Source organism: Macaca thibetana, chromosome 10 (assembly GCF_024542745.1).
Source record: "Macaca thibetana thibetana isolate TM-01 chromosome 10, ASM2454274v1, whole genome shotgun sequence".
In the NCBI taxonomy this organism is placed as follows: Eukaryota; Metazoa; Chordata; class Mammalia; order Primates; family Cercopithecidae; genus Macaca; species Macaca thibetana.
Window position 1 is genome coordinate 12,829,705 of NC_065587.1, and position 22,502 is coordinate 12,852,206.

At 55.4% G+C, this 22,502-nt stretch overlaps 2 protein-coding genes across 2 annotated transcripts in view; both read right to left on the reverse strand.

Moving 5' to 3' along the window:
• Positions 1–21,681, reverse strand: part of CBY1 (chibby family member 1, beta catenin antagonist) — a 628,117-nt gene extending 606,436 nt beyond the window's left edge. Inside the window, exon 1 of the mRNA XM_050806379.1 lies at positions 21,677–21,681. The gene's annotated coding sequence lies outside the window, so the exon portion shown is untranslated. The remainder of the gene's footprint in view (positions 1–21,676) is intronic.
• POLR2F (RNA polymerase II, I and III subunit F) overlaps positions 2,805–22,502 on the reverse strand; it is a 242,822-nt gene continuing 223,124 nt past the window's right edge. Inside the window, exon 5 of the mRNA XM_050806415.1 lies at positions 2,805–3,634. Within this exon, the coding sequence (XP_050662372.1) occupies positions 3,610–3,634 (25 nt within the window). The 3' untranslated portion in view covers positions 2,805–3,609. The remainder of the gene's footprint in view (positions 3,635–22,502) is intronic.

Genomic DNA, 22,502 nt, shown 5'->3' on the forward strand with positions numbered 1-22,502 from the left:
TTTGGGAGGCTGAGGCAGGTGGATCACAAGGTCAAGAGATCAAGACCATCCTGGCCAACATGGTGAAACCCCGTCTCTACTAAAAATACAAAAGTTAGCTGGGTGTGGTGGCGGTCACCTATAACCCCAGCTACTTGGGAGGCTGAGGCAGGAGAATCTCTTGAACACGGAAGGCACAGGTTGCAGTGAGCTGAGATCGTGCCACTGCACTCCAGCCTGGCGACAGAGCGAGACCTCCACCTCAAAAAAAAAAAAAAAAGTAAGATGTTTGGACTTGGCAGTTTGTTACTTGTGTGGCATTGATCATTGACCCTTCAAACACACTTGTGGCCCCAAGTTCCTCCTGGTGCCACAAAAAAAAAAAAAAATCCTCATAGGCATCATTTTTAGTGGACATGTCATATGCTGTCACAGGATTGTGCTATGATGCACTTTACCAATCTTTACTGGTTTGTGGTTTTTTGTTTTTTCGTTTTTTTGAGACAAGAGTCCTGCTCTCTGACCCAGGCTGGAGTGCAGTGGCATGATCTTGGCTCACTGCAACCTCCACCTCCCAGGTTCAAGTGATTTTTGTGCCTCAGCCTCCTGAGTGGCTGGGATTACAGGCGCCCACAACCACGCCTGGCTAATTTTTGTATTTATAGTAGAGACGAGTGTTCACCATGTTGGCCAGGCTGGTCTCGAACTCCTGACCTCAGGTGATCCAGCCACCTCAGCCTCCCAAAGTGCTGGGATTACAGGAATGACTCTGTAATCCTCTACTGTTGATTAAGGTTGTGGCCAGTTCTTCACAATTAGACACATTGCAATACAGATCTTTGAACATGAATCTTTATTTATACCTAGTTTGCTTTAACAAAGTTTCATACCAATGCAGCTGCCATTTGCATGAAGTCATCACAGCCACCAAGCCAGCAGAGCACCCGTGTGTCTTTCAACAAGCGCCCCATAGGTGTCATGTCTGTGTTATACAGTGGCTCCAGGGCCTCCCTTGAAATTCGGCTGCAAATGTTGACAAAACCAACTTACCACCTGTCTTCTCTTTTCCTAGGCCCTCTCTCCTCCCATGCACCTTTCTAATTCCCCTCCAGCCTAGGGAATGGAAGCACCCAAGGTATCAGGACTGTGTCAAAAGGAAGAATAAATGGCCTTTGAGTGGGCCGATGAGGCACAGGAGGGGCTCGCTTGGGAGGAAGTGCCTGATTTGGGTCCAGGGTGGGGGGAACTCTTCCCAGCCCCACTGGGTGTGTATGCATAGGGGTAGTGGTGGAGAGATGGCACCCTGTGGGTAGTTAAGGGAAAGTGCTTTGAAATCTGCCCAGAGCATACAGGCATAAGGGCAAACTGACTGAGGCCCTGCTGTGTGCTGAGCCCGGTGGAGTGGAAGGCAGTGGCAGGTACAGCCTGGGTGGGAGAGGGAGGTGCTGTCCTCAGCTGAGGGGTGGGGCTGGGGGCCTGGGGAAGCACCGGGAGCTGCCCAGCCTCTGTTAGTTCTCCTTGGTATCCACACCAGGTGCGCTGATGACAAGTTGCCCAGGACCAGGCGGGGGCACCTCTGAAAAGCTGTAAATGAACCCACAGAGGACAGGCCCCTTGCTCTCCAGGCCAGGGGCACATGGCTGGCACTTGGAGCTCTCAAGAGAAAGAACAACCCCGTTTCAGACGGGGACTTCCACACAGCCCAGCAGTGGCATGCGGGCCTTCTCCCAGCGCCACCCACCCTTTCTGGTCCCCAAGGCTTCCTTCTTCTGGGGCCTTCAGTAGAGACAGCAAACCCCCTGAAGCCCCACAATCCCAACACCCCTCCTCTATTGCAAAGAGGAGAGGCCACAGGGCCCCTCGGCCTCCCCTCCTGCCATCAGCTTTGCAGCTCTCAGCCCACACCCCACCCACTGCCCTCCTGGGAGTGGGGGCCCCCATCTAGCTCCAGAACACCCCCATCTCCACAGAAGCCCCTCTCCCACTGGCCCACCCCTCTGCTGTGTGGTCAGCAGCTCTTCTCCCCACTATCCATTCCTTCCTCTCAGTCCAGAAAATAAAAACAGCTATTACTCTACCCCCTCTCCCTTCTCAGCCCAGCTTCCCCAAAGAACTGTCCACTAGCTGTCTGCACTTCCTTCCCTCCTGAATGCTCGTGACCCTACTCTGGAGAAGGTGCCATGGCATGGGAAGCCACTCTCCCAAACCCTCTCCTCCTCATCTCTCCAGGCCACTCTGCTGGCCACCCCACCTTCCTGGACAGCACAGCTCCTTCTCTGACCCCTCCAGGTGGGTGGGGCAGGCCTGCAGACTTCTCCCTTCCTCTTTTCATTCTCCCACTGGCTCATACCCAGGGGGTCCCTGGAGCCTCTTCACAGTCGCCATCCTGGCACAGGCCATGGGTCAGTCACAGCCCCTAGGCACCAGGGCAGCCTGGGCCTCCCAGCCTCAGTTGGGATATGGGGGGAGGAGCCAGGCGTGACCATCACAGAGACCATCCTGGGTCTCCAGCCCATGACCTGTGGGGACCAGGAGGACCGGAAGGAAGGCAGCCACTGTGTGTTCCTGGACCCAAGCAGACACTGGGGTTCCTCTAGGAGGGGCTGGGGCACCAAGCTTCTGGGTGATCTGCTGGCTGGGCCCTTGTTCCTCCAGGAAGAGCAGCTGAGACACTATCCTACCCCATCCCTCCCCAACCCCTCCCCAAAGTCATATGGAGCAAGCCTCCAAAAATTGGTGGTTGGGGTTTACTGCTTCCTGAGGTGGAGTAATCTCCACCCAGAGGCAAAAGTGTCCAGGTACAAATATTCTCTTTCTCTCTCTCTTGCTTTTTGGTTAACAGCTCTACTGAGGTGAAATTCAAATACTATACAATTCACACATTTAAAGCATACAATTCAGTGGGTTTTTGCATATTCACAGCGTTGTGCAATATTTTCACAGTCATTTTAGAATATTTTCATCACCCAAAAAAGAAAGCCTGTGCCCGTTAGCTATGATCCTCCCCAGCCCACCACTCACCCACGTTCCTTTCTCTGCAGATTTGCCTATTCCAACACCGCAGGCTTAATGTCTCTTGCCTCAGTTTCCCCAACTATAAAATGGGGGTGATAATGGTGGCTCCAATTTGATAATGGTTGAGAGGGTTCAATGAGTTAATGTAAGGACGCAGGATGAGGTCTGCACAGAGTCAAGGCTACGTAACGTCTACTGTCGTTATTACTTGACGTTGGCTGGGTCTCTGGGGGCTGGAGCTCTTCCACTGCCCACTAGCCTTCCACTTGCCCCATGAGCTCATTCAGCCCTCCCCTCCGTCCCCCGCCCAGATTCTCTCCTAGACTCCAGATATCCCAACAGTCCCTCCCCAAGCCTGTCTGTCCTGCTGTGTCCCTCACTCAGGAAATGACCTTCCACCTGGTCACCTGGGCCAGAAACTGAGGGGCGTCCTTGAAACCTCCCTCCCCCTGTGCCTGCCCCCGTCATCTGTTCCATCAGTCTGGACCGTGTCCTCACAGCCCCTCCCTGGTGGCCACCCTGACCAGTCCCCACCACCAGCATTGGTCACCAGCCTGGCTCTGGCGTTCCATGTACTTCCATCCACCACGCATTGGCCACGGGGCCTCAGGTGAGTCACTCCTCTCTGAGCCGCCGCCTCCTGGAAAATAACACAGGGATAACTACGGTGCCGCCTTCCTTCGCTGTGTTGAGGATGACATGAATGCAATACATGAAGAACTTCAGCCCTTGATCGTCACTGTTGTCATCGTTATTCTCGCTCCTCTGGCTGACTTGACCACTCCTGACTGGGGTCCTTGCCCTCATCTCCCCCTTGGGACATCCTCCACACATTTTATAAAAGCTGCCATTACAGAGTGCTGACCACGTGCAGGACAGCAAGCCCAAACTGCCAAGCTCCCTTCACCATCACGACACGCCCACGAGGCAGGTGCCAGTGTCCTCGTTCACAAAGGAGGAAACTGAAGCTGAAGGACCCTCACAGGAGTTAACCGTCGCCTCTGGATACACAGCTGGCACCTGTGTATTGATTCAAAGCATTTAGTGAACATCTACTGTGTGCTGGCACTGAGCTAGGTGCTAGGAAAACAGTAATAAACCAGACTGGTATACGGCCAGCCCATATGGTAAAGATCTTTCTAGAACACAAATCTGACTCCCTTGAAATCCTCCAGTGACCCCATCGCCCTTAGGATCTAGTCCACACACCTTCCCAGGTCACCCTTGGTCCTCTGGAGTCCCCCACCTCTGTGGCCACTTTGCTGACCGCTCCTCCCCCTGCCGCCTCTCCCACCACCCCTGCCAGGCCCTCTCTGCTCCAGCCCATGGCCTGGGGTGCCTCTCCCACCAGCTTTGCCATTCACATCTGCTTTCCTACCCTTTTCTCAATTTATTTTCTTTTTTTTTTGAGACAGGGTCTCACTGGTGCCAAGGCTGAGGTGCCATGCTGTGATCTCCGCTCACTACAGCTTCCACCTCACAGGTTCAAGTGATCCTCTGGCCTCAGCCTTCCAAGTAGCTGGGACCACTGGGACCACAGGCAGACACCACCATGGTTGGCTAATTTTTTAATTTTTTTTGTAGAGACAGAGCCTCCCTATGTTGCCCAAGTTGGTCTCCAACTCCTTGGTCTCAAGTGATCCTCCCACCTCACTCTACCAAAGTGCTGGGACTACAGGTGTGAGCCACCATGCCTGACCCTATTTCTCATTTTCATTGCCTGCAGAACTTTTACTATCTCTTGAGATTTTATTCACAGTCACCTCCTCCAGGAAGCCTTCCTTTCCCAACTTCAGGTTAGGAGCTCCTGGGTAGCCCAGGCCCCATCTTGCAGCACAGGGGCTCTGTGCTGATTTGCCTGTCTTCCTTGAGAGCCGCCAGGGTCTCGCTGAACTCAATGGCCCTCGCCCTATCCCTGCCCGCCACCCCGTCCAGTGCCAGGTGCGTGGGTTTCCTCTCTGGATGTCTGTGCCTGGCTGGAAGGCCAAGGTGCTTGGCCAGCAGTGGCTTTGCTTCCTTTGCGCGTCTGTGGAGGCAGGGCTGGTGCAGGGGTGGAAGCGGTGCCTCTCGGGAGCAGCTGCGTGCAACCTGCCAGGGCTCTGGCTCCTGGGCCTGGGTGAACTGCCCAGGCCTCCATCCCTCCCCTCCCCCGGGCACCGGCTCTCACAAGGCGGGGGTGGCTGCCCTGGGAAGAGAGGATCTGCGCTGGAGTCAACTGGATGAGCGCCCAGTCCTGGCTGTGGAGCTGCTCTGTGCCTCAGTTTCCTCATCTGAAAAATGGCATCAGCCGTCCCTACCCACCTTGCAGGGCTGTGAGGGGACGTGGGCAGGGACAGTGGACAGATACTGTGTCCCCGGAGGGCAGACACTTCGTTGGCTGGCTTCCTGACATTCCCATCTTGGACACGTTGTGTTTCAGTTTCCAAAAATTCCGGTACAGTTGGTTTTAGGCTTTGTCTCGGGGACAGCCCCATCTTGTGCTTCGCGCGGGTGGGAGCGGGTGCAGAGAGGGCTCTTTCTGGAGGGGCTGGGTCACAGCGGCGGCCCCCCCAGCGCAGTCCACTCAGTCGTCAGGCGGGAGCCGCTCCCGGGAAGCAAGGGCCGCGGGAAATGGCGGAGGGCCGCGACCTGTCCCGTGCAGGGACAAGGCCTGGCGCGGAGGCTGGAAACCCAAGGGTCATGCCACTCCCTGGGGGGCGTAAGGTGGGTCAGGGACGTCCTGTGGGGCCCCAGACGCCCCCCACGACCGCCCCGGCCCCGAGAGCCCCAGGAAAGCCGCAGCCGCCCTGAGGGCCACTCGCAAGATGGCGGCCGCCAGTGCAGGCGCCGGGAGAGGGAGGGCGCCGTGGCCGCCACGGTCAGCGCGCAGCCCCGGGGTGCGGGCGCCGGCGGCGTGGGGAGGAGGGAGTTGGGGTGGGTGGGGGGCCGGGAAGAGCCAGCGAGAGGGGCAGGGAGGGGAACAAAAGGTCCCTTTGTGGCGCTGCGGGAGAAGAGGGAGCGCATTACCCAATGCCCAGAAGCCATGTTGGTAACAAGAGAACCATTCTCTGCCTCGCTTGGAAAACAACTTGGAGCAGAGAGAGACAGGGAGAGATTTAACCCCATGGGCGCGGGCGCAAGGGGCTCAAGGCCACGGCGGAAGGTGGGGAGGAGCGAGGGCACACTCAGGGCCTGGACGGCCAGATCTCTCAACCCGTCCCGTCCTGTGCCCGGGTGGCTCCTGGGTCTAGAGTCCATCATGGCCGCCAGGTCAAACCCCAGCCGCCCTGTGACCCAGCCGCAGCCATGGCTTCCACCTGCCTGGGCCTGGCCTGGTCCTTTCCCCTGAGCCACTTGCTCCAAGCTCTAGGGCCTGGCCCACCCTAACCTCAAGAGGACGCCCTCTGAATCCTCACATTCTCTGGCTTCACGTCCCAAAGCTGGTCCTGGTTCCAGGGCCACCAGGGCTGAAGCCTCCTGATGCTGACAGGGAGCTTGTCCCTTCCATCTTTGCACAGTTTGCCTTTCAGAACATTCTTCCTAAAATTTAGGCATATCTCTTCTTTCCCCACCACAGCTTTCTCCCCTTCCCCCACCTTCTACCTCCCAACACTGACTCTCTGGCTCCCAGAGAGGCCATCTGATCACAGGCAAGTGGTTCTAAAAGAAGCTACTGTTCGTGAGCACCTACTGTGGTTAGAGCACTTCCCACACGCTGACTTGATGACCCTTGCTACCTCCAGCCAACCTGTATGAAGTGAGCTGCTGTCCATCTGCTGAGGCTACTTATTCAAAAAGCACCTCGCACAGGGACACACATAGGAGGCACTGGATGAACAAAAGATAGGAAGAGTTGGGAGGCCGAGGTGGGTGGATCACGAGGTCAGGAGATCAAAACCATCCTGGTGAAACCCCATCTCTATTAAAAATACAAAAATTAGCCAGGCATGGTGGCACGTGCCTGTAGTCCCAGCTACTCAGGAGGCTGAGGCAGGAGAATCCCGTGGGAGGCTGGAATCGCCACTGCACTCCAGCCTCCAACCTGGGCGACACAGTGGGACTCTGTCTAAAAAAAAAAAAAGGAGATAGGAAGAGGCCAGGCGCAGTGGCTCATGGCTGTAATCCCAGCACTTTGGGAGGCCAAAGCAGAGGACTGCTTGAAGCCAAGAGTTCAAGACCAGCCTGGGCAACATAGCAAGATCCCCATCTCTACAAAAAAAAAAAAAAAAAAAAAAAGCAATAATTTGCCGAACGTGGTGGTGCCCACCTGTAGTTCCAGCTACTTGGCTACTTGAGAGGCTGAGGCAGGAAGATCGCTTGAGTCCAGGAGTTCGAGGCTGCAGTGAGCCAAGATTGCGCCACTGCACTCTGGCCTGGAAGACAGAGTGACACTTTGTCTCAGACATGACATAACATAACATAGCATAACATAAAAAAGATAGTATGGTTGCTCATTAGCAGAATAAAGAGGTCCTTCCTTCCTTCCTTCCTTCCTTCCTTCCTTCAACAAACACTGATTGAGCACTGGCCATGTGCCCAGCACTGTTCCAGCTCTGGGGCTATAGCAGTAGACATAACAGACCAGCTTGCCCTCACAGAGCAGCTATTCTCCTCTTTCCTCAGGAAGATGGGCAGTATACAAGTAAACCTACAAGCTAACATCAGGCAGCCGTGAGTTCCAGAATGAAAAACAAAGCAGGGTAAAGGTGGAGAGAGATGGGAGGGGTTTTATGTTAGACATGGTGGTCAGAGAAGACCCCTGCGAGAGTATGACTTTTGACAAAGATCCGAAAGAAGAGAGGAAGAATATCTGGGGAAAGAATATTCCAGCCAGTGGCAACAGCATGAAAGGCCTGAGAGGGAATGTGCTGTTGAGTTTAGGAACAGCCAGGAGGCCAGTGTGTGGGAAAGGGAGTCAGACACATGGGGTTGGAGGGCCTAGCTCTGAACGCTGGGGGAAGGCCCGTTGGGGCTTTGAGCAGGGGATGGTGTGGTCTGAGTTCCATCGCAACAGGACTCTCTGGAGGTCAAGGTCAGAAACTGAGAGACCCACAGGCCTTGGCCGCAGCCCTCCTTATCCCCCTCTCCCATCCCTTGCAGCCACTCCTCCCCTGTTATCCACCCCTCCTAAATGAGACCCAAATCATTCTTTCAGTAAGTGTTTACTGAGCATCTAGTATGTGCCAAGAATGGGCCTGTTCATCTAGGACAGGTTCCTAAGGAGAGCAGCCTTGCCCCTGAGGGCAGTTCGCTAATGGGGGGTTCCAGGTCCCTGAAGGGGAGACTTGCCTGTGGACGTCCTGGTTGCACAGAAGGAAGCTTCTTCTTGGGGAAATTTTTAAAGCTTCTCAAAGGACTCTGAGGACATTCCCTGCCCCACCAGCCTCATGGTGCCATGACATCAGCAAATGGCCTAGAAAAGTAGGGGTTCGGCTGGGCGCGGAGGCTCGTGCCTGCACTTTGGGAGGCTGAGGCAGCTGGATCACCTGAGGTCAGGAGTTTGAGACCAGCCTGGTCAACATGACGAAACCCCGTCTCTACTAAAAATACAAAAACTTAGCCAGGTGTGGTGGCAGACGCCTGTGATCCCAGCTACATGGGAGGGTGAGGCAGGATAGATAATTGCTTGAACCTGGGAGGCAGAGGTTGCATTGAGCCAAGATCCCGCCACTGCACTCCAACCTGGGCAACAGAGCGAGACTGTCTCCAAAAAAAAAGAAAAGCAGGGGCTCAGTGCCTCACCTCTGACCTCAGGCTGGCTCCTGGCCTCCCAGGGCCTCAGTTTCCTCATCAGTAAAACCGCACCCACTCTGGAGCTCTGCGGGTGTATCAAAAGAAGGCAGCTTGCCCTTCGGGGGTAGGAAGGGGGCTCTGAGACATGAGGCTGCAACTCGTGGTCACCCAGCTGGGAAGGGACAGCACCTCCCACCCGCTCCCGCCAGGGCTGCCCCTGCTCTTCTGCCGCTCCCAGTGGCCTGGCGGGTGCCTCAGTTCAGCCATGGTTATGAAGCAGATGCATATGAACTGTCTGCGGGTGTCAGGCAGCACCTGGAGAGTGAGGTGGGGCAGTCATGCAGAAAGTGGTGACAGTAGCAGGGGGTTTCAGATGGCAGAGAGGCCGATGGGCAGGAGAGGGAGGACAGAAGCAGGATAGACCGAGGGATTGCAAATGAACAGAAAGGAAATGTGCTCCTGCTAGGCCCCCTGCCCTGGGCAGGGAAGAGAGCGACCCCCGATTCCCACTTGCCCCACTGACTTGCTATAGACCCTTGGGCAGCCGCCCCTTGGCCTGTCTGGCCTCAGCATCCTCATTTGTCAAGTGGGCTCATCCCTCTGGTCCCATAGGACGGTGCTGAGAATCAGGCAAGGTGAGGGGTATGCACACACCAGTCTGGGTGTAAAGCCCTCAGAGGCTCCCATTGTTAACAGTTAATGGGCTCCAGACGTGCAGCATTTACAGAAGAACCCACCGTGGTGAGTTCATGTCACAGGCGATGCCACAGAAGGGTGTGAGACCGAGAGAGGCAGAGACAGAGGGGGAGAGAGAGATGGCTGTGGCAGAGAGCAGGGAAGGCTTCCTGGAAGAAGGAAGACCCACACTGTGTGTTACGGAGGGATGGGCAGGATTTGCAGAGGCCAAGAGGTGTGGGGAGAGCTTGTAGGTGGAGGGACCAGCACCAGCACAAGGGAATCTGCTTGGGGCGTGGGGAGGGATGTCAGCCCCCTGGCTAGCAAGGTGGGGTGAGGAGGCTGGGGTGGGATCCTGGAAAGCCCCAGCTCGTCCTAGGCCAGGGCCCCAGGTCTCACCTCCCACCACTCCCAGCCCTGGGCCGAAAGCTCCCATCTGGTTTCTCCTCTGGCCTCTGCTCAAGCCCTGCCCCCACCTCCAGTGCACTCCGCTCAGTGTCTCTGCTGGCTGCTTCTGACTCATTGTTCCAAGCTGCGCAGGCACAACCCCCTCCAGAAAGCCCAGGCTGACAGGTCTCCCCTGGGATTAGTTCATTCTGTCCCAAGGGGAAGCTGCTATTATTATCCCCATTTTACAGAGGGGGACATTGAGGCTCAGAGAGAGGTCCAGGGCTGCACGGCTGGTGTCAGCGCTGGGATTCCAACTCCAAGTGGCCTGGCTCTCCTTTGAGCTCTTCGGCTGCCTCCCCACACCGCCCTGTGCCCGGCACTGCGGTCTCCTTACAGCCGGTGCAGGAGGTCGCTGGTTTGGCATTATTCCCTCCCCCGCTTCTCAGAGGAGGAAGCTGGAGCCCAGAGAAGGGTTGGGACCTGCCTGCCGCCACGCGGCCAGGAAGTGGCCAAGCAGATTCTGAAGCCAGGAGTGGCTGACCCCACTCCTCTGTGACAGGCCTGGGGAGGCTGCCAGGCCTGGGACGCAGGGGTGCATGGAAGGGAAAAGACTGTGGCCCAAGGCCCAGTGAGAGCCCAGGGCAGCCCTGGAAGGCGGAAAAGACAACCAGTGGGGACGAGGAGCAGAGTGGACAGGCCTGAGGAGCTGAGGGACAGATGGTGGTGGTGAGGTGGTGAGGCGATAAGGCTGAAACGGTGGGACCAGAGGAGGCAGAAGGGGAGGCGGAAGGGGCTGACAAGGGGAGTCGGGAGGACCCCAAGTGGCCATGCCAAGCCCTGGGTTTTGGGGCACCCCTGCCCTGTCCGGGTTCAGCCCTAGCCACTTGACCCCTGGGATGGTGCAGGGAATAGGGGTCAGCGGCAGTCACAGCCTCTCTTGACTCCTAGAATCAAAGGGGTTGGGGCCCCAAGTGGGCAGCAGACTTAGAGTCAGCATGGGTCACGAGGAGTCACCCAGTGCGGGCCCAGTGCCCTCGTCCACGTCACACCCTCGCCCAGCAAGCACAGGACGGAAGCCTCGAGGCCCTTCCACGCGGCACTGTCGTCAGTCAGCGGAGTCACATGGGGGGCAGGCAGTGGAGCCCTGGCGCCTTCCGGTGGCTTCCCCACCTCCGCCCCTCCCCTCAGGATCCTGCCACCGCTCTTGGAAAACAACTGAGGAAATCAAGTGGAAACACAAATCCGCCACCCAGTCCCTCCCGCTCCCCCGGGGCCAGATCCCATCCCCCAAACCCCACTGCACTTGGGGAGCAGGCTTGGCCTCAGAGGCTGTGCCAGCCCAGCAGGGCTTGCCTTGGCGAGGTTCCGTGGGCACTGGTGATTGGTCCTGGGGTTCCCAGCAGCTGGGCCTGTCTGTTGCCCCATCTGGTCCTACAGAACCAGCCCTACCCCAGAGGGACCGGGTAACCAAGCTTGAGCCTCCCTGCAACCTCTAGACTCTGGGATCCGGGGCCAGGGAAATTCCAGGCCTGGCTCTACCAAAGCCTAGCTGGCCACCCTGGGCAAGCGCCTTCTCTCTGTAGATCTGAGTCCTCATCTGTAAAATGGGAGTGATAGGCCATGCCCCGTTCACCTGAAAAGGGTGGCGAAGAACGGCAAGTAGGGAGGGCAGCTCTGTGCAAAGTCTCGAGATTTTGTCCACTTCCTTTTTTTTTTTTTTAAGACAGGGTCTCACTCTGGGGCCCAGGCTGGAGTGCGGTATTGCGATCATGACTCACTGCAGCCTCAACCTCCTGGGCTCAAGGATGGCTCACCGATGGCTGCTTTGATGTTTACAGGGAGGCGTTACTTCCCAGGTTCAGCTCCGTGTGGGGGACATGAATCACGGACGGCAGTAAGGGATTCCATAGGCAGCTCGCCTCTGACCAGCGGCCCACAGAGCCTTTCTCAGCTTGGCCTCCCCGCCTCCCACGGTGGCCACCGCACCTGCCCCTTCGGGCCTTCGTAACGGCGCATCCAGGCAGCTTCCTTGCTGAAGCACCCTCTCCACAGAACTCCTGCTCGTTCCTCAAGATCCAGCTCGACTGTCCGTCCTCTGTGACACGTCCTGATTCTGGGCAGCGTGAGGGGTGACCGCCACCCCATGTAGGTTCCTATAGCACACTGCGTCGGTGTGGCATCATCCATCCGTGTCCCTGATCAGGGTGTGGACAGGGCCTGTGCCTCAAGCATCTTGGTTTCCCTGCCCCATGCCCAGTGCTAGGCCTAAGGAATAGCAGAGCTCAGTGGACTGTGTGCCTGACTGTGGGCAGAGACCCCGGTGTCTCCTGGGCACACTCAGCCTCGAGGCAGCAGCTCGGCTCCTGACTGATAGATTCAGGGGCAGGTGATGGGTGTGAGGCAGTTTCCCCTGCCAGGTACCTGCTGCATGTTTTTGGGAGGACCATAATAGTGGAACTCCAGAGCTCTCCTGGGAAGATGGCCATAGTGGAAGGTGAGAGGACACTGGCAAGTTGGAAAATGGACAAAATCAGGCCAGGTGTGGTGCAGTGGTTCACACCTGTAATCCTGGCACTTTGGGAGGCCAAGGTGAGAGAATTGCTTGAGATCAGGAGTTCAAGACCTGCCTGGGCAACAGAGTGAGACCCTGTCTCTACAAAAAATTTAAAAATTAGCTGGGTGTGGTGGCTTGTGCCTATGCTTCCAGCTATTTGGAAGGCTGAAGTGGGAGGATCACTTAAGCCCCAGAGGTTGAGGCTGCAGTGAGCCGAGATCACGCCATTGTACTCCAACCTGGGCCACAGAGCAAGACCCTGTCTCCAAAAAAGAAAAGAAAGTGGACAAAATCTCCAGACTTCAGACCAAAGCGGAGGCCAAGACAGAGGGGACTAGAATGTTGGGGAGGGGACTACGGATGTGTTTTGAAGGAAAAACTGTAGCTGATGACTAGCCATAGGGGATGAAGGGGATGGATGAGTCAAAAATGACTCCGAAGCCTCATGCCTGGGTCACTGGAGAACAGTGGGGCTGTTGATGGGGCAGGGAAGCGGGGAGGGGTTGGTCTGGGGGCAGGATGGTGACGTGGGTTTGAGACATGGACTCACAGCATTTTCAGGCGGGAAGCAACCTTCAGAGGTCACCAGGGTCACACGTGAGGAAGTGGAGGCTGAGTGGGGAGCTGCCACTCAGCCGGACACCTGTGACATCGAGCGCCTGGGACAGGGTCTTGGTGCTGGTGGGGACCTGGACAGTGACACAAGGTGTGAAGTCCGTGCCTTCCCAGGTCCTGCACTGGGCTCTGGGGACCTGGTGGTGAATCAGACCCAGTCCCCACACTTAGGGGCTCACTGTTCCATGGAGGAGACAGACATGACTGTAATTACTACCTGGGCTAAGAGGATGGTGTGGTGGAGACTCAGAGGGCCAAGCCTACCTTGTGGGGGGACATGGGTGGGGGAAGTAGCAAAGGAACGAGGGCATCCCTGTTGTCAGAAGTAGGCTCCTCCATGCCAAGAGCATTTCATTTAATCCTTGCAACCATCCTGCAGGCTCTGTGGTATTACTGTCCCCATTTTACAGATGAGTTTGAAAAAGATGAAGCAGATTGTCCAAGGCCCTGCAGATGGAATGACACCCAAACTCTCACTCTTAACCCCTGCGTCTTGGAAGAGGTATGCTGGAGCTGAGGCCTGATGGAGGAATAGGAGTTTCCCAAGGGACAAGGAGGGAGGCGGCGACACTGACACTTGCCAAGACCCGTTTTTCCATCGGCAGGGTCTGAGGTGCTGGTGGTCTGCAGCCTGCCTCCTTACCTCTTGCCCAGGGCCTCTCATAGCTCTTCCGGCCCTCACCCTGTCCCAGGACCCCTCATTTCACAGACCCTGCCTTTCCCACCCCCTACTGGTGACAGCAGACTGATCTGATGGATTTGCCCAGCAACTGAGCTGGGGGTGGGGTGGGAGAGGGCCTGTTACTGATCCCTGGGAACCACTGCCCACGCTCCCCAGGCCTTCCCAGCACAACCCTGCTCCCACCCACACCTCCCCACTGCGTGGCCTCTTCTTATCCCGGCAGCGACCCTGCAAAGCAAGTCACCCCAGAGAAGTGAGGGTGTGCCTGAATCACCCAGCGCATAAGCAGCTGAGCTAAGGCTCAGACCCACAGGCCTGGAGTCTCAGACCATGGCGGTCCCCTGAGCTTGGACAAACCACAGAGCACTTTTCTATCCTTGGGCTCCGGTTTGCAGGGCACCATGGGAGTGATCAGGGGAGAAGGAGGGTTGAGCACTAGCAGTCTTGGGCAAATACAGTTTATAACCCAGGGTGTGGCAGTGTGCTGGAGTCAGCTCACACTGGCTTCCGAGAGCCAACTGTGAAAGTCTCTGGAATCTTCGAAGCCAGTTGATATTACCTTGGAAGCTTTGAGCCTGCCCTGATGAGAGTTTTTATATGCAAACTGGCAGTCTATCTCTGTGTCTCCCACTCCCACAGACAGAGCTGGTTGTGAAGCATTTTTACCAGCACATGACTGTCCAGAGGGCCCGTCTCCTGGCTCCCCAGGGGGCTCCTGGGTTCTCTCAAACTCCCAGCCCTATCTGGGGATATTTGGGGAGTCCTTCTTGCTCAGAATCCATTGATATCTCCCACTTGCCACCAATGAAAGTCCAAACTCCTCCCCTGGGCTTCCCGGCCCCAGCATCAGGCCCAGGCAATCTTCCCAGCTGCATCTTGACTGTTCCCTTGGTGCCCCCATGCTTGAGCCAAACAAGAACAGATGATGCTTGCCGAAAAGGCCCTTGCTTCCTCAGTTTCCTACTGCTGTGACACCCGCACCTTTGCTCATGCTATTCCCTTTTCCCAAAATGCCTTTCTCCCAACTCTGCCTCTTGAAATCGTCTCCAGCCTGCAAGGCGCATTCACAACTGGTGTTCAATCAATGTTTCTTGGCCAAATGGGAGGGAGCTTGGACGAAGGCTCCACAACCAGGACTGACCTGGTGGTGCCTGGGTGAAGGCCAAGACCCTGGGAAACCCTGCATCCAATCCTCTGCCTCAGGACAGAGACACTCCGAAATCCCCTGCCTTCCCTAGCTTGCTTGCAGTCTCCCAGATAATGGGGTGTTAATGGAGGACAGACTGGTCACTGCTTCACAGGTAGCAAAAGCAGAAACCAACTTGAACCATCCAGGTTACCTGGAAACCAATCCCTTCATTCTGTGATCAGTCTCAAACTCCTCTGCATCCTTCAAAACCCAACCCAGGTGCTGCCTCCATTGAGAGGTCTTGCCCAGTTGGAAGTCCTCCATTACCCTCTTGCCCCTGTGCCCTGCGCACACTGATCATTGCACTCATGGCACAGGGTAGCACTTATCTGTCTGTGCATCATCCCACTAGACCACAGCCAGTGAAGACAGAGCCTTATTTAAGGCTTAATCCTCAGGCTGGTGCCCAACAGGCTTAGGAGGTGCTTGTTGGACTAACTTGAAATGACTCCATCACTGTCAGCCAAGTCATCCTCCACTATCCTTGGGCCTCAGTTCTCCCCTCTGGATAAGCCAGACTTAGACGGGGTCATTTCCAAAGACATTCTGCCTCTCCCATTCTGGGATTCTGTGATATGCCCCACTCCTGATCCATCTCTAATCTTCAAGTCTCTTTCCCTAAGCTTCAAGCCTTCTGGTGGGTGATGCCCCTTCCTCGGCTGCCTTCACCAGCACCACCTCACCCTGCAGACCACAGCAGTCTCTCCTCAGACCCCTGAACTCCATTTTCAGGGTGCTCTCTTCTCTCAGACTGTGGACTCCTCTGAAAGGGCAGAGGCCTCTCCTGCCCACCCCAGGCCTTGCTCACCAGCCAGATGCACAGTCAACACCCATAAGTGCCCATCAATGGGCTGTGATGGAGTGGCCGGGGCTTGCGGGGCCTTTGGAGAGTTGGCAGAGTTCCGTTCAGACAGGCCTGGGAGCTGCCTGCCTATCACAGTGCGGGTTGCGGGGGTCCCCTCAAGCCTCCAGGACAAACAGCCCCATCCCATTCTCTGCCTATTTCACTCAGACCTTCAGAGGGTGTGTATGCAGGAGTGTGAGAGGACAGGCTGCTGCCCCTTCCTCCCCATCCCACAGAGGGACACAGTGGCTATGTGGCCGCTGTCCTTTCCCAATTTCTGCTTTCTTCTCTATCTCCCAAGCACACCTAGAGACAGATGCATGTGCATGTGTGAGCACACTGCACACACACATGCACACACATGCACACACACATGCACACACACAGATGCATGCACAGAGACAGAGGGTCATGAGCCCCTGTATCAGTCACCCTGCACTGACATTTGGAGCACAGGGAGTTGTCCATGTGCCATCCAGCTGTGTTGACCCCAGGGGAGACCATGTGGGGCTGTGAGAAGGGGCTCCCAATCCCTTGTCAGTCTTGAAACCCCCCTACCCTGAGGCATCGCCATGCAGCAGGAAAGCAGCCCACAAAGCCTCCAACCCTGGCTCTGTGTCTCTGTCTAAATCACCCAGGTCCCCACTGTCCTCATGTGGTGACCTCCTGCATCTCTAATGCAGTCTCTGTCTCTCATGCACACAATGTAGTCAGGGAACACACAGAACAAGCTTCGGGAGGTCAAAAGGGGCAGTCAGTGGGCCAGGACATCCCAGAAGGCTCCAGGGAGTGGGGGCTCTTGGCGATGCAGATCCGATGGCTTACAACCCAGACTGTGGCGCCCCCTCCCCTAAGAGCTAGCTGGATGATCTTTAGCAAAATCCTAACCTCTCTATATCTCAGTTTTGCTCTCTAGAACATAGCGGTGGGTAATAGTGCCATCTTGTAAGGTGGTTATGATTAAATGCATTTGATGTCCACTACATTGTGGCATGCAGTAAGGGCTCAATAAACATTGGCTGCTGCTGTTATAAGTGTGGAGGGGGTGTCCAGTGTCCTTGCCTATGAGCCCGCGCTGTGCTGGGTGCTGGGAAAGACACCGAGGAGTTCATGAGAATGGGGAGGGGCAGACAGGGAGCGGGCTGCTCACAGGCCTGGGGTGGTGGAGGCGGGGAAATGTATGTGTGCACGCGTGCATATGAGCATTTGTTTCTGGGTGTGCTGCAGGAGCAAATGAGGACGGTTGAGGGGCCAAGCCCTGATGGAGGAGGATCGGGAGCTGTGAGAGGCCCCACATGAGGCCAGATGTGGTCTCAGAACAACAGCACAGCGAGAGGAGGGAGTTCCAGGCAGAAGGAATGGCCTGGGCAAAGGTGTGGACAGTGAACTGTGGCCAAGGAGGACATGCTGTGGAAGTCACCAGCTTCAGGACCACTCCCACTGAGCAGAGAAGGACAGAGACCTCCTTGAGCTGCTCTTGACCCCCGCCCCACATGGGTGACACACCTCCATTTCACATCTCTACCCCTTTGTCCATGCAACCCCTCCCACAGGTCACATCCCCTGAGAAGAACACGAACTCAGCGTGCTTTCCTAGAACTACAGGTGCCCCTCACCCAGCATGGGAGCTTTCTGAGGTCTGCAGGTCGGAGGAACTCAGTAGAGACTAGCTGACGAATGAATGAATGAATGGACCACCTGTATCCCCCTAGATGCTAATGAGTCACCTGAGGACTGACACCATCCTGCACCCCATGCCATCCCACACCTCGTGACACACCGTACAATCCCCAGGGACATGGACACACACCCCGCAGGCCATCACCATCCAGTGAGCCTCGCCACCCAGGCCACATGGAAAGCCGCTGTCTCTCCATGCACGCCCCTCCCCGTCCATCCACCCACCCACACACACTTTCCCTCTTGCCTGGGGCAGCTGGGAGGGGAGGCTGGGGCAAGGCAGGGCCAGAGGAGCCTCAGAGGCAGCCGGGGTAGGAGACTGGGGGAGGCTGGGAAAGTCCGGGCTGTCTCTTCTGGGGGGCGGTGGGCGGTGTGGTGGGGCGCTCGAAGGGATGGGGGGAGGGAGGAGGGTCGCCAGCCCAGTACAGCTGCGTCCCCTCCCCAGCAGCCTGCCTGGGCACAGAAAGGCCTCTTTGTTCTCCGCCTTTAAAGGGTAAGAGAAACACTTATGCATGGCAAATTAGCCCAAAAATGTATTTCTCTAAAACACCCAATTGTCTCACCAGGCCTGCAGCTGCAGGGAAGTTCCAGGGAGCCGGGGGAGGGGGCGGCTTTGGGGTGACCCTGGGGGACAGAGAGAGGCGGTGGGGAAAGAGGGGCCATCCCGCCTTCCCTCCTCTGCTCTCAGAGTCTCACAGTTGCAGAAGGGCACAGCTGGGGAGGGCCCTGGGATCAAGGAGACCAGCCCTGGTGTTATAGAGGGGGAAACTGAGGCCCAGAGAGGTGGTCTGCCTGGCCTCAGGTCACACAGCAGAGTGAGGGCTGGCTGGTGGCAGAGAAAGGGCTGGGTCCCGGGTCTGTTGGCTTCTTTCATCTGTTCTCACTTGTCCATGCTTGGGTCAAGCAAGCCAGCTGCCCTGGGCAGGAGCGAGAGAGGGAAACTGAGTGTTCTGCTCAGAAGCCTACTACTCAGTGCTTCAGTGCTCAAGGCACCAACTGAGCACTGCCTCCTCCCCAACCTGGTGCCCACCTGCCAGGCATCTGAAGGCCAGTCTTCTGGGGCAAGGGGGAATCCAGGCAGGGGCACCTGAGGAGAGTCCTCCACCAAAACCTTCTCCCAAGAGCAGGCAGCAGGGTCCGTCTTACTCGGCAAATTGAAACCCAAGTGCATGAGGGGAAGATTCTAGGGCCCTCTGAGAAGCACATTCTCCAGGAGTCTGCTCTCTGTGGACCCTGGGAACATCTCTGGGCTCCCAAAGATGAATCAGACACAGCCCTGTCCCCAAGGAACTCCCTGTCCTATGGGCGAGACAGATGGGTAAACAAACAAGTGTACCAAGAGTCCCACAGAGAAGAGCACTGCAACCAAACACAGGTCTGCCCCTCGCAACCAAACACAGGGGAGGAGAAGATGGGGAGGGATTTTCGAGGAGGGGCTCCAAGGCTAGGCCCTGAAAGGTGAGTCTGACGGTGGGATGGGGACAGTCAGGTCGGAGGGAACAGCAGGAGGACACAGCGGTGGCTCCTGAGAGCCACCCGGTTGACTTCTAGATTCAGAGTCATTGATTTTAGAGCATCTCTTGAACGCTCCTGAGTCCATCCCATGTAGAAGACAGGAGGGAGAAGAAACAGTCCCAGCCCTGGGGAGGATGTGAACTTGGTGAAGTGAGTTTCATACGTAGGAAACAACACCATACTGGCCATGAAAAGTGCCCAGAAGAGGGTGCAGACTGAGTGCCCTGGATCCTGTGTTCAGCTCGGGTGAGACCATCAGCAACCTGGGCTCAGTTTGTGCATCTGTACAATGGGGTGATGATATCCACCCAGCAGGACTGTTGGGAGTAGTCAGCGGGAGGAGATGCTGAAAGAGCCTAGGCTGTGGGCCAGTGCCCAGGAGGGTCTCAGCACTATGTATTCCAGCCTCCAGAGAAGTCTAGAAATGAGAGAGATGGGAGAAGGGCGTGGGCAGGGAAACAAGGAGGGGCTGTCAGGAAATGTGTGAATGTTGGGGCTGTGAGTGTGAACGTGTGTTTGTGATTGTGTCTTTGAGTACGTGTGTGTATGAATCAGTGTGTGCACATGTGTATCTGTGAGTTGTGGGCATGTGTATGCATGTGTATTACGATTGTGTATGACTGTGTGTGTGTGTACGTGTGTGTTGTGATTGTGCATATAATTGCATGTGTGTATGTGCATGAGTGCTGTGATTGCAAGTGCATCTGTGTGTGTTTGTTGGAGTACATGAGTGCCTGTGTGTGTGTGAGCAAGTGAGTGCACCTGTGTCACTGTGAAGGGACCACATTTGGGAACACCTCTTGGGAGGGGGACTGAGCTAAGCCTTGAAATGGTCAAATATATGAAGAGGCCAAGCTGCCTAGGGGGACCAGGACACCAGGAGACAGAAGGGACCTCCAAGAGGCCCAGAGATGCCAAGAAAGGAGAAACCTGCTGTGGGGTGGAGGCCTCAGCTCCACCTGGCTTCCCTGACATTCCAGGCATCCCTGGTGCAAGGTGGCACCAATGGTTGAGCCAGCCCCTGAGGTGAAGCAAGACCCTCCTCTCTACTACTAAGAATCTCCATGGCTTCCTCTTCCCTCCAGGTCCTCTTCCCTCCATGGACTCCGATGCATGGTCCACAGCATCCTGCACGACCCCTCCAGGGTCCTGTCTACCCTGCAGGAGCAGGCAGAGTCTCTGCGCCACTCTGCCCAGTCCTCTCCCACTGCCAGCCTCCTTGGTTCCCTGCACTTTGGCCAGACCAAATCATCCTCTCAAATCACGCCTTCAGATGCACCACCTTCCCTTGACCCTCCGCACCTGCATGGATTGCACCCCCATCTCCTAGACCTGGTCTGCCTGGGGTGTTCTCAGTCTGCACCAAGTATTGGTCCTTCCCACGTTTGTCCCTGCCCCTGCCCTCCTGCACCCCCATAATGTCTTGTGTTCCCACAAACATGTTACAGTCCTCTCAGCATGCTGTAACTTACAAAACCGTGATCCCTAAGTCCCAAAACCAAGGAAAACTTGCCAAAGAATTTGCTCTATAAAAGGCACCAGGAATTGAAAGCAGGGACTCAAACAGATAATCTGACCACACGTGTTCATAGCAGCATCATTCGTAATAGCCCAAAGTAGAAACAACCTAAATGCCCATCGACAAATGAATAAACAAAATGTGCTATATCCATATCATTTATTATTCAGCCATAAAAAGGAAGGAAATTCTGACCCATGCCATAACATAGATGAAACTTGAAGACATTATGCTGAGTGAAATAAACTAGATATGAAAGAACAAATATTATATGATTTCATTTTTCTGAGGTCCCTAGAGTAGTCAAAATCACAGAGACAGGGCCAGGCGCGGTGGCTCAGGCCTGTAATCCCAGCACTTTGGGAAGCCAAGGCAGATGGATCACCAGAGGTCAGGAGTTCGAGACCAGCCTGGCCAACATGGTGAAACCCCATCTCTACTAAAAATACAAAAAATTAGCCGGGCATGGTGGCGGGCACCTGTAATCTCAGCTACTCGGGAGGCTGAGGCAAGAGAATCGCTGGAACCTGGGAGGAGGAGGTTGCAGTGAGCTGAGATCACACCATTGCACGCCAGCCTGGGCAACAGAGTGAGAATCTGTCTCAAAAAAAAAAAAAAAAAAATTAGCCAGGCATGGTGGTGCACACCTGCAATCCCAGTTACTTGAGAGGCTGAGGCAGGGGAATCACTTGAACCCGGGAGGCAGAGGTTGCAGTGAGCTGAGATCGTGCCTCTGCATTCCAGCCTGGGCGACACAGCAAGACTCCATCCCAAAAAGAAAAAAAAAAAAAATCATAGAGACAGAAAGTAGAATGGGGATCTCCAGGGGCTGGAGGTAAGGGAGTTAGTGTTTAATGGGCATAGAGTTTCAGTCTAGGAAGACCAAAAAGTTCTGTGGATGGATGGTGGTAATGGTTGTACCACAATATGAATGCACCCAGTGCCACAAAACTGTACACTTAATAATATAATTAATATGGGAAATTTTAGGCTACATGTATTTTACCACACACACAAACTTATTGGGAAAAAAAAAAAAGCACCAGTCCTGCACAGTTTTATGAGGAAGACCTTTTCATAGATTTTAAGAAATAGTTTTCAGGCCTTGTAGCCTGTTGATAATAGAAGACAAGCAGATATCACTGACATCCTTCGAGCAGATGCCGGATCTCTTCTCCCCAGCGTCCCAGCGCCGGTGTAGGTGAGACGGGTGCACAGTGACGTGTGCTGATAAACAAATGCCTTCTATGACTAGGTCCCCTGCCAGACCCCACTGCCATCTGGGAAAACCACTCTGGAGGCACCATCCCCCAAGTCCCTATCACAGCCCAGGAGTCTTCGGAGATGGCTGGGACACCCCAAGGGGAACATAAAATTACCCAGTGGGGCACAGAAGGAGAATCTCAGTGCTTATTTCTGTTTGTTTGTTTGTTTGTTTGTCTGTTTGTTTCTTCAGAGACAGAGTCTTGCTCTTGCTGCCCAGGCTGGAGTGCGATGGCACGATCTCGGCTCACTGCAGCCTCTGCACCCCAGGTTCAAGCTATCCTCCTGCCTTAGCCTCCCAAGTAGCTGGGATACCACCACACCCAGCTAATTTCTTGTATTTTTAGTAGAGACGGGGTTTCGCTATGTTGGCCAAGCTGGTCTTGAACTCCTGGCCTCAAGTGATTCTCCTGCCTCAGTCTCCCAAACTGCTGGGATTACAGGCATGAGCCACCTCATCTGGCCCACTTATTTCTTAAGTTTACTCTCATTATTTTAAAACTTCTACTTTGTGCATGTTGAGCATAGTAGAACATGTACATAACTTAGAAATAAACAGATAATGCCTTGAGATCTTACTTAGAAACTAAATGGATTTTTTTTTTTTTTTTTTTTTTTTTGAGACAGCGTTTCACTCTTGTTGCCCTGGCTGGAGTGTAGTGGCACAATCTCGGCTCACTGCAACCTCTGCCTCCCGGGTTCAAGCAATTCTCCCGCCTCAGCCTCCTGAGTAGCTGGGACTACAGGCATGTGGCACCACACCCGGCTAATTTTGTATTTTTAGTAGAGATGGGTTTTCACCATGTTGGTCAGGCTGGTCTCGAACTCCTGACCTCAGGTGATCCGCCCGCCTCGGCATCCCAAAATTCT